Below are 17,083 nucleotides of genomic sequence, written 5' to 3' on the forward strand. Positions count from 1 at the left end.
GTCGCCTGCATTAACAAACAAAAACTATAACTATATATGTAACTTCTACGGTTTAAATTAACCAGCAGCAGGAACACAAGAAAACAACAACCAGCTAAACCCTGCAGGTCCAGAATGCAGAGCTCAGGAAGAAGCTTTTTCTGCAGCAGTAATCATGTTTCTGATTGAGGAGGATAACCTCTGTAACTCAAACAATCCGTTTAAAAGCCCGTCTCACTGCTGTGACTCCAAGCAGGATCTTTAACGTCTCTACAGGTGAAGGATGGGATGGAACCTGAACCCTCTGCTGCTTTCTGATCATCAGACTTGGAATAAAAACAGTTTTCCATCTCAGAATGTCTAGTAACATCCCAGCTGATGCACACAGTTTGTGCTGTTTTTTAATCTATATTTTTGGCGTCTGTTGGTGTGTTTTGATGTTTGATCTGCAGATCTTCTGAGCAAACATTACTCTGCAGCCTGGCTGTCGCTCTGGTTCCTGTGATGTAACACCAGTCTGTACATCACTGCTGGAGCTGTGTTTTCCTGCTTTAACGCCTCCTGTAGCCACAAACCAGACCAGTTATTTATATTTAAACCACGGCTGGCTGCCTCCTGATCTCACCGATTCATCGACGCTCTCTGATTGGCTGGCAGACCGGACGCTAATCGGCAGGTGGCTAACTCGACTAGCTGAGCGGCTGTTTGATTGAAGCTGGCCGCCTCTCTAAACCCGTCCTGCTGGTTGCCAGATTACCTGAGTGGTCGCTCATCTGTCCAGCTGGTTAACGGACTCACTGATTGGCTGCTGGACTAATTGACTTTCAAACAGGAAGGAAATATTTATAGCAGAGAGGAAGCGGGGAAACAACGGGAGCGCTCCACCCAACCATCAATCCAATCATCCGGCACTGACGACGCTCTGATTGCAATCATGAAGCCACACACAAAGATATGCAAAGAAACACACAAAGATATGCAAAGAAACACACAGATATGCAAAGAAACACACAAAGATATGCAAAGAAACACACAGATATGCAAAGAAACACACAGACACACAAAGATATGCAAAGAAACACAGACACACAAAGATATGCAAAGAAATGCATTCAGACACAAAAAGCCACGTTCTGGAAAATACTTCTAGTCTGAGTCATATTGTAGCAGAAGAAGACAGAAAAACAGTAGCACACGTTAGCATGCGTTAGCACGCGTTAGCATGCGTTAGCATACGTTAGCATGCGTTAGCACGCGTTAGCATACGTGCACAGGGAGGTCGGTGTTACCATTAGAAATCTTTAGCAACCAAGAAAATGCAGATTTGTCCCAAACATGTGCAGTATGGACCTTTGGTTTTGGGTTCAGCTGGATTCAAAATGTGACGTTTCCTCTTCAGTCTTTCTATAACTGAGGAACTTCTGAAGTCCATGGGATATATCTGCATACATTTATATTAAAAGTAAAATAAAAAAATGTTTTTAATGTTCATCATGATCATGTCTGTACAAATTCCATCTTTATTTATGATGGAAACAATCACTTATTAATAAAAATGACTGGATATCACTAAAATATGAACTAAATAACGTCTGGACTTAACACCAACCACCTTCTAATGAGCTAAACAATAATAAAATGATTCAGAAATAGTTTGGATTGTGTTCTTTTATTAAGGTGAGATAATCATGACAGAGATTTATTTTTTGGCAATATATCACATTTTATATGGAAAATAACAAATTAAATCTCTTTCCACTAAGTTCCCCGTTCCAAAAACTCCTCTCCAGGAAGTGTGTTAATTCCAGATCACATGACCTGCTCCACATGATGTCATTTCCTCCTGAAGAAAAGACTGGACAGACTCCAAGGCTTTCTGACTTATTTAATGTAAAGTAGTCAACAGGTTTACTACAATATCTGTAGAAATAACTTTACATTTTATATATAATATTTAGAAGAATCGTTCTCTAAAATGCCATGTGGTGTTTGGTTGTTGGTTGATTTTAGGCCTGAAAAAAGCAAAAATGTCGACCAGGATATAAAAAGTCCCGCAGAAAATGATCCATAATTATAGAAAATTAGTCCAGAATAACATGAAATTTGTCCTAAATGACTCAAAAATGATCCCAAAGACACAAAAATGACCTAAAATGACGAGAAAAGATCCAAGTTGACATAAAACTTGTTGAAAATGACCCGGAAATTGTTAAAAAATTATCCATAATTCCAGAAAATTAGTCCAGAATAACATGAAATTTGTCCTAAATGATCACATATATAATGTAAAATAGAGTCAAGTGTCAACAGGTTTACTATGACGTCTTTATAAAGAACGTTCAGTTTTACTATAATACTTAGAAGAATCTTTCTCTAAAATGTCATGTGGTGTTTGGTTGATTTTAGGCCTGAAAACAGCAGAAATGTCGACTACGATACCAAAGTCCAGCTGTCATGTACTGATCCTCCTCCTAGCTGTGGTGAATTCAGACCAATCAGTGCCTGGACATCCTCCATTATTATTAAAATCTGCTGTTTGCAAACAGGACAACTTCTAAAATAACTACAGAGATGATGGACAGAAATGGTTCATGGAATTAAAGTCATCATTCTTCAGCTGCGGCAGGTTTTATGTGGTTTAATTCTGAACTTATCACTCATCTGAGACGACCAAATGTGGACCTAAACACCCTCAGTCCTGCTAACAGTTTAAACTGAACCAGAGAGGAGATAAACTGCAGGAGTTTATAGCAGCAGACTGTGGTGGAGAACAACAGAAAGTAGTTAAACTCTACAAACTTTCAACCAGAGAATCAGTGATAAAAATTCATATCTCCATGACACTGTAATATCTGAATGCCTTTTACGTTGTCTTTAATACACCTTTATTATATATTTCTAGCCTTATTTTGCTTCTTCCAGCCTGAAAACTGGAAGAAGCAGAATAAGGTTTTATGCTTCCAGCTGCTGAAACATAACTTCCTCTGTTGACGGATCAATAAAGTTTATCTTCTCTGATCTAATTACTGAGACCACAGAGAGACTGGAGAGAAAGCTGCATCAGAGCCAAACTCATCAACATTCAGCCAATAAACTAACAATACCGATGTTCAGAGAATGCTGGATATCAGCTCTGAAAGTCGCTCACAAATTTCTGTTTGTAGTGTTAAACTGCTGCCTGATGGAGTCTCTACAGCAGGAGATGGTTCCTTTGGTTTAGTGCAAAAATCATCACAAACAACCAGATATTTATCAAGAAAAATAAATTCAGTTTCATCAACATCCTCAGTTTATCATTTCCACATTACAACTTCCAGATCACAGAGTGTCTACAAAGGAACACAACATTTAGTCACCTGGACCTGAACCATGGAGGATTTACTGGAGGATCACAACCACAGAAGAAGACAAGAAAGACACAAAACAACAAAAAACTAAACAAAATATTACAAAAATGAGACTAACAACACAAAAAATGACAAAAGCGAGACACTAAATGCCAAAAATAGACAAGTGAGACAAAAATGAAACACAAAATGACACAAACGAGAAAACAACAAAAACATGAGACAAACAACAAAATTCAGACAAAATTCAGACAAAAAACAACAAAACAAACAAAACATTACAAAATGAGACAAACGACAAAAGAACAATCAGTATTTTACTTTATGATCCAAACAACTTGTCATGGTCTAGAAATGATTTTAAATTTATAGTTTTACTAATTTACAATCTGCAGTTAATGTCTTCTCTGGAATTTTTACACTTTGAGGGCCAGATTGGACCCTCTGGAGGACCACTTTTGGTCCACGGGCCTCATGGTGGACCCTCTGGAGGACCGCTTTTGGTCCACGGGCCTCATGTTGGACCCTCTGGAGGACCACTTTTGGTCCACGGGCCTCATGTTGGACCCTCTGGAGGACCGCTTTTGGTCCACGGGCCTCATGTTGGACCCTCTGGAGGACCACTTTTGGTCCACGGGCCTCATGTTGGACCCTCTGGAGGACCTCTTTTGGTCCACGGGCCTCATGGTGGACCCTCTGGAGGACCAAAAGAGGTCCACGGGCCTCATGTTGGACCCTCTGGAGGACCGCTTTTGGTCCACGGGCCTCATGTTGGACCCTCTGGAGGACCGCTTTTGGTCCACGGGCCTCATGTTGGACCCTCTGGAGGACCACTTTTGGTCCACGGGCCTCATGTTGGACCCTCTAGAGGACCGCTTTTGGTCCACGGGCCTCATGTTGGACCCTCTAGAGGACCTCTTTTGGTCCACGGGCCTCATGTTGGACCCTCTGGAGGACCGCTTTTGGTCCACGGGCCTCATGTTGGACCCTCTGGAGGACCGCTTTTGGTCCACGGGCCTCATGTTGGACCCTCTGGAGGACCGCTTTTGGTCCACGGGCCTCATGTTGGACCCTCTGGAGGACCGCTTTTGGTCCACGGGCCTCATGTTGGACCCTCTAGAGGACCCCTTTTGGTCCACGGGCCTCATGTTGGACCCTCTGGAGGACCGCTTTTGGTCCACGGGCCTCATGTTGGACCCTCTGGAGGACCGCTTTTGGCCCACGGGCCTCATGTTGGACCCTCTGGAGGACCGCTTTTGGCCCTCTGGAGGACCGCTTTTGGTCCACGGGCCTCATGTTGGACCCTCTGGAGGACCGCTTTTGGTCCACGGGCCTCATGTTGGACCCTCTGGTTTATGTTTGGAATAATTCCGTATAAATCCGTCCAGCTGGTTGAGCTCCAGTCTTCCTCATCAGCTCTGGTTGGTTTTTCTCTCTCTGCTTCTCACTTTGTTTCCTCCAGCGGCAAACTGGATCAGTTTGGTTCATTCCTTCCTATTACTATGCTACCATGCTACCATGCTACTAGGGCTGGACCCGTATATCCGAATATTCGTTCGCTACGACACTATCCGGATATTAATTTGGTATCCGAATATTCACCCCCCCACCATCGGACGTCACCGGGCGGAAAGAATATGCCGCGTTACTGTCTTCCTTCCGCCTTCGGCCCATATCGGCTCATTCCGTCGTGTTCAGCTCATCTCGGCTCCTCCATTCCTGTTTCTTACCACCACCTGAATGTCCGGGTGGCTGCCGACTCTGACGTCACGCTTCACTTCGTTGCATAAACACCAGACAAGATGCTGCAGACCTCCGCTGTTTGGGAATTCTTCAGTTTAGCTGAAGACAAAACGAAGGCAAAATTTGGACCCAGGAGACCAGACCAACGGATCCGAATATTCGGGCCGTCTCCTCCGCCGCCACCGCCGCGCGCAACCCCCCCTCCCAGTCGGACGTTACGGGGCGGAACAAATATCCGGATATTTGTCTTTAATAGGGTCCGAATATTCGGAAGCCAGAAACCACTATTCGGGCCAGCCCTACATGCTACAATGCTGCGCCAACCTTTCCAACATCTCCTCCTGGGTGGTCCATGGCCTCCTGATGGAGAGTCCCAGTCCTCCATCCTGGGGTCCAGATGGTTCCTCCACCCTGCGGTTCAGATGGCTCCTCCACCCTGGGGTCCAGATGGCTCCTCCACCCTGGGGTCCAGATGGCTCCTCCACCCTGGGGTCCAGATGGCTCCTCCACCCTGCGGTTCAGATGGCTCCTCCACCCTGGGGTTCAGATGGCTCCTCCACCCAGGGGTTCAGATGGTTCCTCCACCCTGCGGTTCAGATGGCTCCTCCACCCTGGGGTTCAGATGGCTCCTCCACCCTGGGGTTCAGATGGCTCCTCCACCCTGGGGTTCAGATGGCTCCTCCACCCAGGGGTTCAGATGGCTCCTCCACCCTGGGTTCAGATGGCTCCTCCACCCAGGGGTTCAGATGGCTCCTCCACCCTGGGGTTCAGATGGTTCCTCCACCCAGGGGTTCAGATGGCTCCTCCACCCTGGGGTCCAGATGGTTCCTCCACCCTGGGGTCCAGATGGTTCCTCCACCCTGGGGTTCAGATGGCTCCTCCACCCTGCGGTTCAGATGGTTCCTCCACCCTGGGGTTCAGATGGCTCCTCCACCCTGCGGTTCAGATGGTTCCTCCACCCTGGGGTTCAGATGGTTCCTCCACCCTGGGGTTCAGATGGTTCCTCCACCCTGGTGTTCAGATGGTTCCTCCACCCTGCGGTTCAGATGGTTCCTCCACCCTGGGGTTCAGATGGTTCCTCCACCCTGGTGTTCAGATGGTTCCTCCACCCTGCGGTTCAGATGGTTCCTCCACCCTGGGGTTCAGATGGCTCCTCCACCCTGGGGTTCAGATGGTTCCTCCACCCTGCGGTTCAGATGGTTCCTCCACCCTGGGGTTCAGATGGTTCCTCCACCCTGGGGTTCAGATGGTTCCTCCACCCTGGTGTTCAGATGGTTCCTCCACCCTGCGGTTCAGATGGTTCCTCCACCCTGGGGTTCAGATGGTTCCTCCACCCTGGTGTTCAGATGGTTCCTCCACCCTGCGGTTCAGATGGTTCCTCCACCCTGCGGTTCAGATGGTTCCTCCACCCAGGGGTTCAGATGGTTCCTCCACCCTGGGGTTCAGATGGTTCCTCCACCCTGCGGTTCAGATGGTTCCTCCACCCTGGGGTTCAGATGGTTCCTCCACCCTGGGGTTCAGATGGTTCCTCCACCCTGCGGTCCAGATGGTTCCTCCATCCTGGGGTCCAGATAGCTCCTCCTAGCAGAGACAGCAGGGATCATAAACCCAGTGAGTCGGATCGTTTATGTATTTATTCAGCGCTGAGGAAGACTAGTATTAAAGGTCAGGTAATTTTCCAGGTCAGCGACCAAACCCCCAGCAGGAAGTGAAGGATGATAAAGAGAATGTGAAGGTGACGTCTGGACACGCTTCACCTGAGCAGACCACAGGTGTGTTTGTTCCACTTTACAACCTCTAGCTGGTTAATGAGTCTGAAAGGTCAAACGCCTGTCAGGAGGATTAATGAAGTTCTGGAGGTTTAAGAGGTCCACCGTCACTCCTGGTGCAGAGGGTTAGAGAGGAGGACAGAGGGAACGACGAGGACCACACCATCCACCAATCTGATCTACAGCAGTAAATACAGACCCATAACAGCACAAAGCTGAGCTCTAGACGACAGAATCACCAAAAACTACGTCAGAAAACAACCAGGAAGCAGGTTTTTACTGCTGGACGTTTGAGCATCTGAAGCTCTATGATGTGTTTTAACTCAGAGCATCTTTTACACTTTATTCTGCATCGTCTCCTCTTGTTGCTTATTTTTTTATCTTAGTGGATACGTTTGCTAATTTATTTATATTTGGTCTCTGTGCTGCTGTAACAACAGAATCTCCTCTTAGGATCAGTGGCGTTTCTAATCTGTCTTCTATCTTCTATATTCTCACAAACATTTCTAATCAACGAGCCTTTGATTTATTTTCCTGCTTCAGTGTCTCTTCTTTTCAGCCAAACAGTCCGATGTTCCATGTGGAGGGAATAATCATCGGAGGAGCTTCAAACATGGAGTGAACAGTCATATTTATAAAAGTCTCAGATTTTAACATGTTTACGTTTAATCAAGCTTCTAACATGCAGTTATCGCTGAGAAAGTGTCGAGCAAGCCTTTATTCATGCTCAGTTTGTACGGATCTTTAAACAGCAGATAACATTCCATCCCAATGTTCTCAGATTCACTGCAGATATTATTTCTCTTCTAGATTTTTATATTTTCTATTTTTCTACGGATGTACTTTAAAAATGTCTGATGCTGGAATTTGGTTGTAAATGAAGAATTCTATCTTTATTTCTGACAAACTCCAGCTGATCTCCACAGATTCTAATAAAAGCATCAGTATTTTCATTTATTAAATCATTTTTAACTTTTCTGATCTTTGGTGGCGGCGCTGGGCTGCGGTGTGTTCAGGGACTGTGGGAGTTTTCATCATCCAACAGTCCAAACAGCACAAACTCATCTGATATGAGGATTATTTTAGAATGATTTTAGGTTTCTGTGCAGAATAAAACATTGTGGGTGGTTTAGAAACAGAGTCTGGAAGGATTCTCAGTATGACGTCAGAAGTTTGAATGGCTTCCTTAAATAAATAAAAGACCAGCGGATTCTGAGGAGGTTCAGAAGGTTTTACGGGTTTGTTTGCTTTTAGATGGATGATCCAACATTGAACAGATTTTACTGAATAAACCTCAACATTTTAATCTTAAAATTGTTGAGTTGCTGAAATTATAATCAGCTTTTATAGAATTGTTGATGAAATATGGTAAAAATATATGAAATATCTTCACATGAACATTAATAAAAATAGATTCAGATTGAGATGAGACAGAAATCTGACAGCAGAAGTACGGCCCAGACAGAAACAAAACGTTATTTAACCAAAGAAAGAAAAAGCAGCAGAAACACGAGACGCTCAGAGAAATCCACGTTTCTGAAACCTGTCCTGGAGTCACACATGAGAAACAGAACATGAGAAACAGAACACGACCAACAGAACATGAGAAACAGAACACGACAAACAGAACACGACCAACAGAACATGACCAACAGAACATGAGAAACAGAACACGACAAACAGAACACGACAAACAGAACACGACAAACAGAACACGACCAACAGAACACGACAAACGGAACATGACCAACAGAACATGAGAAACAGAACATGACCAACAGAACATGACCAACAGAACATGAGAAACAGAACATGACAAACAGAACACGAGAAACAGAACATGAGAAACAGAACATGACCAACAGAACACGACCAACAGAACACGACCAACAGAACACGACCAACAGAACATGAGAAACAGAACACGACCAACAGAACATGACCAACAGAACATGAGAAACAGAACATGACCAACAGAACACGACCAACAGAACACGACCAACAGAACATGAGAAACAGAACACGACCAACAGAACACGACCAACAGAACATGAGAAACAGAACACGACAAACAGAACACGAGAAACAGAACACGACAAACAGAACACGACAAACAGAACACGACAAACAGAACACGACAAACAGAACACGAGAAACAGAACATGAGAAACAGAACATGACCAACAGAACATGACCAACAGAACACGAGAAACAGAACATGACCAACAGAACATGAGAAACAGAACATGAGAAACAGAACATGACCAACAGAACATGACCAACAGAACATGACCAACAGAACATGACCAACAGAACATGAGAAACAGAACATGACAAACAGAACATGAGAAACAGAACATGACCAACAGAACACGACCAACAGAACACGACCAACAGAACACGACCAACAGAACACGACCAACAGAACATGAGAAACAGAACACGACCAACAGAACATGACCAACAGAACATGAGAAACAGAACATGAGAAACAGAACATGACCAACAGAACACGACCAACAGAACACGACCAACAGAACATGAGAAACAGAACACGACCAACAGAACACGACCAACAGAACATGAGAAACAGAACACGACAAACAGAACACGACCAACAGAACACGACCAACAGAACATGAGAAACAGAACACGACAAACAGAACACGAGAAACAGAACACGACAAACAGAACACGACAAACAGAACACGACAAACAGAACACGACAAACAGAACACGAGAAACAGAACACGAGAAACAGAACATGAGAAACAGAACATGACCAACAGAACATGAGAAACAGAACACGACAAACAGAACACGACAAACAGAACACGACAAACAGAACACGACAAACAGAACACGACAAACAGAACACGAGAAACAGAACATGACCAACAGAACATGACCAACAGAACATGACCAACAGAACACGAGAAACAGAACATGACCAACAGAACATGAGAAACAGAACATGAGAAACAGAACATGACCAACAGAACATGACCAACAGAACATGACCAACAGAACATGACAAACAGAACACGAGAAACAGAACATGACCAACAGAACATGAGAAACAGAACATGACCAACAGAACATGACCAACAGAACACGAGAAACAGAACATGACCAACAGAACATGAGAAACAGAACATGAGAAACAGAACATGACCAACAGAACATGACCAACAGAACATGACCAACAGAACACGAGAAACAGAACACGAGAAACAGAACATGACCAACAGAACATGACCAACAGAACATGAGAAACAGAACACGACAAACAGAACACGACAAACAGAACACGACAAACAGAACATGACCAACAGAACATGACCAACAGAACATGACCAACAGAACACGAGAAACACATTAAATCAGACGAGGAGTTCAGGGAGTGTGGGATTCCTGAGAACACCGCATGTTGGTTAGAGAGAAGAGAAGCAGGACTGCTGGGAAATAACACGTGTGAACATGAGAATACCAGAACAAATACATGAAGACTAAAACACTGAAACACCAAAACACCAGGGCATGAAAACACCAGAACACCAGGAGGAGGAGGTTTCTATCTCTGAGCTAAGCCAGCAGAGACGTTCTTAAATGTAAAAACAGGTTCTCTTTTTTAATTACAGCATTTATCATAAACAGAAACTGCAAAATTAGAAAAAAAAGTCAGGTTTTCAACTTTCTAAAGATCCTTAAACTACTGAAATAATTCAAATCTGAGCTTAAAATCTCAATGTTTTATGAAAATCATGTTATTTTACACATTTCATTAAAAATCTTCCAAAAACAAACCGTTTGCAGAAATAAGACTCTAAAAAAACAGAAAAGTTTATTTTCTGCAAAACCAGCTGATAGGAAATCAGCTGCAACCAGCAGTAACTCAGAGATTTAATTTATGTAGACTGTAGAAATACGTCTACATGAGAAAATTAATCTTTTACAGTCTGTGATCATAAATGTAGTCAGTTTTACTGCATTTAAATCAGCTAAAATATCAATATTTTACTGATATTTGCTGTTATTTTTTTTAGCATTTTATACATTTTGAATGTTCCAGGATGTTTTCTGGAACTTTTGGTGACAGATTTTCAGTTTTTTTTAAAGAATCTTTCTGCTAGTTTTTACACTTTCCCTGCAGAATCTTCCTTCTCATGACTTCCAGTGGCTCCATGACACTAAAGAACCGCAGAAAACAAAGGGTTTGAGTCCATAAAGTTCATTTATAATCTAAAATCTGAAATACCGGTGACCTGCAGCTGCTGTGAGAGGAACTCCAGAACAAACCGGGAGCGCTTCCAAACTGTTCATACATTAACAGGGGCGGATTGAACGTTATTTCATTCGGTCGTTCGACCAAAGGGCCGGTCCACATCTGGGCCGGTCCTCTGGTCTCTATTAAATAGTTTTGTTTACTGATCACCCGGCGCCCGTATGACTCATCGGGTTAAGCAGGTGACCCATTTGCAGAGACTGGTCTCTGGTGCAGCAGCCTGGGTTTGATTCCTGCCCCCGGTCCTTTAATGCATGTCTTCCTACTCTTCTCCTCATTTCCTGTCACTCTTCACTGCAACTATCACAGTAAAAAGGTAAATAATTTTGTTTATTTATTCATATGCGGCTGAATGGGATGAGCGTCCAACCATTAATCAGCCCTGTACAGACACACATGCTTCACACCACAACCCCGCTCAGTGTAGGGAACAGACTGCAGGGGGCGCTGTGTTAAATGCAGTGGATCAGCAGCTTATTTATATACAGATACATTCATGAGTTACTTTGCATTGACCATTCATGGTAAAATGTGGGTGTGTTGTGGGCGGAATGTGAGGTGGATCCACCTGTGCAATCTTCCAGCTGGTGTGTGATTATAAAGGAATTGTGTGCAGCTGTGCTTACACACGGTTTTATAAATCAGGGGTGAAGGGCATACGCCCTTTTCAGATTTTTGACGTACACAAACTTTTAGTATGGATCCTACACAATGTTTTATAAATGAGACCCCTGCTCTGTACACAGTCTGTAAAAATCTAAATATTTAACAATCGCCTAAAGATGAGGCCCTGAAGGACTCAGACATGACAAAAAATCAGACATTATTTCAGGAGACATGGAAAGTTTTAACGGCATTTTACCTTTAAATAATCACAAGAATGACAACATTTATCAGAGACAGAAACTGTAAAAATACAGAGAACTACCACTAGAATTTCAACTTTCCAGCAGTCCTTGAACTCATCATCGTTGCTCCACCATTTGAACAGAAAACTAAACCAAATTAAAATAAGAGAAAAATCACCAAAAATGAACCATTTGTTTCAACTAAAGGCTGTAAAAAGCAAGAAATTCTCCCCTCCTGCTTACAGTTGTAAAACAATGAATGACTCAGCTGAAACTAACGATGACACGGCAAAAAATCAGAAGCCAGAAGCCCAAAACCTTCCAGCAGGTTTGAAATGAATCTTCTCTTTAAAAAAAATCAACAGAACTACTCAGAATAAAGAACCATCAGGATGAATTTAATCATCTACACGTCATTCTGTCACGAAACCAAACATCAGCTCTAAATCCTAATATTACCTGAAAATGACTTTATTCTGCATGTCTCATTCAAAGATCCACCTAAAATAAACAGCTCATGTGAAAAACAGAATTCTGCCACTTTGCAAAAACCATGAAGCCGTTTAGAGCTCAGAGACCAGCAGTCAGGAGACTAAATCCAGGGACTATTGACTGGAAATACATAAAAAACATTAAATATTGAACATGTTTTTCAGCGTTTAAAGAATGCAAAGTTCTGGGGAAAATTCTGCACGTGTTGATTCTAGTTAGGGGTGTTTTTTTAGAAAATTCAGCTTTGATTTTTAAAACTGATTTATGGCGTTCTATCGGTTCTCCTGAACAGAAGACGTCATGATGTTCTGGTTCAGATTAAAAATGAACCACAGAGTTAAAATGAAGCAGGAGCAGAAAACGCTGCTGGGTTCAGACTATTAACAGACTGAACCTGGAATAAACGCACATTTAAACATTGATTAACTACATTTCTACTTTAAATGATCTGATTTGTTGCTTAAACTCTAAAATATTCTCAGATTACAGCGATTCAAACAGAAAAGCGTCTCAAACCTTCATATTTCGTCTAAAGAACGTTGATGTCTCCGATTACTTTAGGTTTCACTTTAAAAACGTGTTTCAGTTCAGCTTCTGTTTCCTTTTTACTCCTGAACTGATTTTATTTCATAAACTGCTGCACAAAACCAACATGTCATCTCCTTTTAGAATCACTAAGAACTGCAGGAAGCAGCGGCTGAAGAGAGAAGCTGCACACATTCATCAATAAAAACCTCCAAACGTCTTCTGTCTGCAGCTGAATCAACCTTCTTTCTGCTCCTCCTGACATCTGGAGCAGCTGCTGGACCTGCAGCTTTCCTCCACATGTGAAGCTAAAATCCCTCCTTCATTCCTGCTGACCCAGCAGATCTGACGCTGGACTCACCGAGAACAAAAGCAGCCGGTGACCTCATCCAAGCATCCTACAGGATGATGAAGAACCTACAGGAGGATGAAGAACCTACAGGATGATGAAGAACCTACAGGAGGATGAAGAACCTACAGGATGATGGAGAACCTACAGGAGGATGAAGAACCTACAGGAGGATGATGAACCTACAGGAGGATGAAGAACCTACAGGATGATGGAGAACCTACAGGAGGATGAAGAACCTACAGGAGGATGATGAACCTACAGGAGGATGAAGAACCTACAGGATGATGAAGAACCTACAGGATGATGAAGAACCTACAGGAGGATGAAGAACCTACAGGATGATGGAGAACCTACAGGAGGATGAAGAACCTACAGGATGATGGAGAACCTACAGGAGGATGAAGAACCTACAGGATGATGATGAACCTACAGGAGGATGAAGAACCTACAGGATGATGAAGAACCTACAGGAGGATGAAGAACCTACAGGAGGATAAAGAACCTACAGGAGGATGAAGAACCTACAGGATGATGAAGAACCTACAGGATGATGAAGAACCTACAGGAGGATGAAGAACCTACAGGAGGATAAAGAACCTACAGGAGGATGAAGAACCTACAGGATGATGAAGAACCTACAGGATGATGAAGAACCTACAGGAGGATGAAGAACCTACAGGATGATGATGAACCTACAGGATGATGAAGAACCTACAGGATGATGAAGAACCTACAGGAGGATGAAGAACCTACAGGAGGATGAAGAACCTACAGGTTACACTGGTAGTTTCTGACTCTCAGCTGCAGGTTGATGAAGCTACATGATGAACCTACAGGATGTAGGACCTACAGGGTGAAGCTACATGATAATGAAGACTGTAGGAGTACGGCTGCAGTTTGTGCCTCTGTTTCTATTGTTCTGCCTCTCAGCCTCCTGCTGCAGGAGGAGATGGATGCTGAGGGGGAGGAGAGGGGAGTAAATGAGATCCCGATGAGATGCCAAGGTGTGTTAGCGGTGAGGCGTGGAGAACCTGAGGGGAGGAGGAGGATGATGTGGGACTACCGGCTGGAGTTAACATCTGCTAAGTCAGCAGGAGAAGAACCGAGGACAAAGAAGGTCCCAACCCAGAGAGACACGGAAATATTCAGAGATACAGAGTGAAGACAGAGCAGCACAACGAATCAGAAAAAAGCAGCAGAAAAAAAGCAGCAGAAACGTCTCCTGGCAGCTGCAGCGCTGCAATTAATCGCTGTCACAACATCAATTAAACAAAAGGCAGCATCCGAAGGTCCTGGGGAGGAGATCGATGAGGGAAGGTGGCAGAAAATGTCATCATGTGTGCAGCCGAGTGAGAGGAGCACGAGAAGGATGGCATGAAACAGCAGCAGGATGAAGAGAAGCCAGTCAGAGGCTTCTGTAGAGCTGAAGATCAACCCAACATCTAGAGAAGAACCCAGAGAGCATCATGGAGACACCTCCATCTGAAACCAACATCTAGAGAAGATCCCAGAGAGCCTGAAGGTCTGACAGCATCCTGGCACCTACATCTGAACCACATCACTCATTCTGCTGAAGAAACTTCTCCAAATCTGACCAAATGTGTTCAGTGAAACAAACCAGAAATACAAGAACTAGCTTTAAATCCAGAACTCCTGCAGCCTGCACATCAGTTAGAAGAAGGAATCAACAGACTGCTGCTCAGAAACACCAGAAATAAACAGAAAATAAACTCCGCTGTGAGTAAAAACCTTGTTCCAGAGCAGCACATGGAAATCCCTCCATATTCATCAGACAAAAGAAGAAAACATTTTCACAGCAAGCCGCTGCACAGAAACACCAGAAAACAACATTTCTTATCCACACAAACACCTAAAATGAGCAGAAATGAATGTTTCTGCTGCACAGAAACACCAGAAATCAGCCAAAACTCATTCCAGTGTGACCAAAAACACCGTTCCACAGCAGCACAGTTAAGATTCCTGGATGCTGAGCATCAGTTCAAACATCTGGAACACCTGGAATCAGCTGATTTCTGCTGATCTCAGGTGTTTCTAATCAGAAATCAGCTCTGATGTGAAACCAGAGGAACCAGTTGCTCTGATCCTCCTTCCTCCGGTCCGGATGTGACTTTAGCTGCTCTGAATAAATCCTGGACTAAATGTTGCAGCTCTTTGAGCAGAAACAAAACCAGAAAACCTCCAAACTTCACTCTAAGATCCGCTAAAAACGCTGCAGGGTTCAGTTTGATCCTCAGACAAAGACGTGGTTTTATCTGATCTCCAGGTGACCGGAGGACCGGGAATCACCGAAAATCATCCAGCGGACAGGTCTGCTGCCGCTCGGCTTCTTTCTCCTCTGATTTCTCCTCCCTAAACCTGCGGCTCGTTCTGAAAAAAAGCTCCAGACGGAGAACATCTCCTACCTTCCTCACTGCTGCAGACCTCCAGCTGGTTCACGAATAAAATCCACAGCAGCGGAATCATCTGACGGGGATCCATGTCTGCAGCTCCGCGGGACTCTGAGCATCGCTGTCCGGCAGCGGAGGAGCGCTCCCGGTGTCGGAGGATCCAGACTAGTGCGGGATCCGGAGGAGGACCGACCTATAACAGCTCGGGGGCGGGGCCAGAGCCTTGAGTGACGGGGAGGATGACCAATAAGGAGAGAGCAGAAGATGAGACGCAGCAGTGACACTCTGTAGGGTCCAGAGCCGGAATGGAGGGTCTAGGAGAGACCCGGAGAGACCAGCAGAGACCCGGAGAGACCAGGAGAGACCAGCAGGGTCCAGGAGAGACCAGGAGAGACCCGGAGAGACCAGCAGAGACCCGGAGAGACCCGGAGAGACCCGGAGAGACCAGCAGGGTCAAGGAGAGACCAGGAGAGACCAGCAGGGTCCAGGAGAGACCAGTAGGGTCCAGGAGGGTCCAGGAGGGTCCAGGAGAGGTTAATCTCAGTTTAAAATCAGATAGAATAAAGTCTACACTTTAAAAAAAATAATTTAAATCACTTCCTCCTGACTGTTAATTGCATGGTTCCATCATCACCATAATAATAATATAATTCATTTAGTCGAAAACTATATTTTGAGAGTTTTTACAGAATAAAGTTGCATCAACTTAATATTTTCTGTAATTTAAACTCAAATTTCTGCATGAGCTGATTTAAAACTAGAATCTGGGGTCAAATTTTTATTTTGTTCTTAAGCCTTATTTTACTACTTAATGATTTTACCAAAAAATCTACACTCTAAAATAACCTTTAAATCACCTCTTCCTACTGACTTTTTTAGTTAATATTTTGTGTAAAAGAAAAATAAATTTACGTTGATGTAATTTAATGAAATTGGCAAAATATTTCTCATTTCACTGTTTTTATTTTGCACTCTAAAAATCAACTGAAAGAATCTGTTTGAATCACTTTATTAAATGCACGGATGTAAATTTTAAAAATCTGATTTATCGATTTAACTTGCAAACTTTATTTAAATAAGTTAATTTTTACAGAGTCATGTTGCATCAACTTAATATTTTCTGTAATTTAAACTCATTTTAGTTGATTCTGAAACAAATTTTAAATATAAGAAAGAAAACAACACAACTAAAGTTTTTATTTCCAATTTTAACCATTAAATGACGATAAAATACGTATTTTCTGTTGCTATGGTAACTTTTACATCATATATTCAAGTTTGTTGCAATAAAGTGGACAAATTTAAGGTTTTCAGGTTAATTAAAGGACCGATTCC

General features: G+C 43.4%; 1 protein-coding gene across 41 annotated transcripts in view; it reads right to left on the reverse strand.

Moving 5' to 3' along the window:
* The window catches only part of LOC110969360 (ephrin type-A receptor 7-like), a 254,291-nt gene extending 238,364 nt beyond the window's left edge, over positions 1 to 15,927 (reverse strand). For all 41 annotated transcript variants that reach the window (XR_007944954.1, XR_007944935.1, XR_007944933.1 and 38 more), the window contains exon 1: positions 15,764 to 15,927. Coding sequence is in view for 1 of the 41 variants with exons in the window: in XM_051955077.1 (XP_051811037.1) it covers positions 15,764 to 15,839 (76 nt within the window). In the remaining 40 variants the exon portion in view is untranslated. The remainder of the gene's footprint in view (positions 1 to 15,763) is intronic.
* Positions 15,928 to 17,083: the final 1,156 nt, after the last annotated feature.

The sequence above is a fragment of the Acanthochromis polyacanthus genome, chromosome 11 (genome assembly GCF_021347895.1).
Source record: "Acanthochromis polyacanthus isolate Apoly-LR-REF ecotype Palm Island chromosome 11, KAUST_Apoly_ChrSc, whole genome shotgun sequence".
Taxonomy (NCBI): domain Eukaryota; kingdom Metazoa; phylum Chordata; class Actinopteri; family Pomacentridae; genus Acanthochromis; species Acanthochromis polyacanthus.